The 816-nt window shown below is 67.3% G+C and overlaps 1 protein-coding gene across 1 annotated transcript in view; it reads right to left on the reverse strand.

Annotated features, from left to right (window-relative positions):
* Window positions 1-816, reverse strand: part of URB1 (URB1 ribosome biogenesis 1 homolog (S. cerevisiae)) — a 43,360-nt gene that overhangs the window by 2,948 nt on the left and 39,596 nt on the right. The window contains exon 39 of the mRNA XM_014535196.1: window positions 761-797. Within this exon, the coding sequence (XP_014390682.1) occupies window positions 761-797 (37 nt within the window). The remainder of the gene's footprint in view (window positions 1-760; window positions 798-816) is intronic.

An 816-nucleotide genomic window follows, 5' to 3' on the forward strand; every position in this document is an offset into this window, starting at 1 on the left:
ACCGCCCAGAGCCGGGTGCTCACAGGCCGCCCACCAGCTGCTCCCTTTACAACCGACACGCGGACCCGCCCAGGGCGGCAGGGAGCGAGTGCTGGGGGGTGGGGCGGGGGCAGGAAGGGCCGGAACGTCTCCGGAAACCAGGGCTGATGGACAGCTGGGCAGAGAGCCTGAGGGTCCGGTGTCCCCTGGGCACGCTCACTGCCCTCGGAGACCAGTGTGCCCTCTGGCCCCAGGCAAAGGCGTGCGGCCTGCACTGCCTCACGTGGTTCAGACACAAACGGAAGGCCTGCTCGTGACCAGGAAGTCTCGGTGCTGAGGCCACAGCCGCCTTGCTGCCGACCTTCTGGGTCCAACCAGCACACCTGTCCCAGCTCAGAGCGCGTGTGCAGAGCGATGTCCCGCCCAGGACCCGAGGACGGAGCTCTCCCGGGCCCGGGTGTGTGTGTGTGTGTGTGTGTTTGAGAAATGCTGACGCTCCCAAGGAGGTGCATGGACAAGGAGCCTGGGCAGCGGGCGGCGGAGGCAGGTGGGGAAGACCGGCACTTTCTTAGGTCAAGGTCACGGAGACACATCCTTTCTTCAACACAACCCCCCGACGCTGGACTCAGATGTCAGTGGACGGGCTCCTGCCCAGGGACCTGCCCAGCAGGCTTTAGTTCCCAGGCCCACGAGGAGCCCTCGAGGCTGACGTGGGAGAGGAAACAGCGACGACAGGGGTTTCCTGGCGTCACCCGCACGGCGGCAGCTCTGCCCGGCTCACCAGGCCGACCTCTGAGGGCGCTCTGCCTGGAGCCCACCTGCGGAGCGGTGGCTGCG

The sequence above is a fragment of the Myotis brandtii genome, unplaced genomic scaffold (genome assembly GCF_000412655.1).
Source record: "Myotis brandtii unplaced genomic scaffold, ASM41265v1 scaffold139, whole genome shotgun sequence".
Lineage (NCBI taxonomy): Eukaryota > Metazoa > Chordata > Mammalia > Chiroptera > Vespertilionidae > Myotis > Myotis brandtii.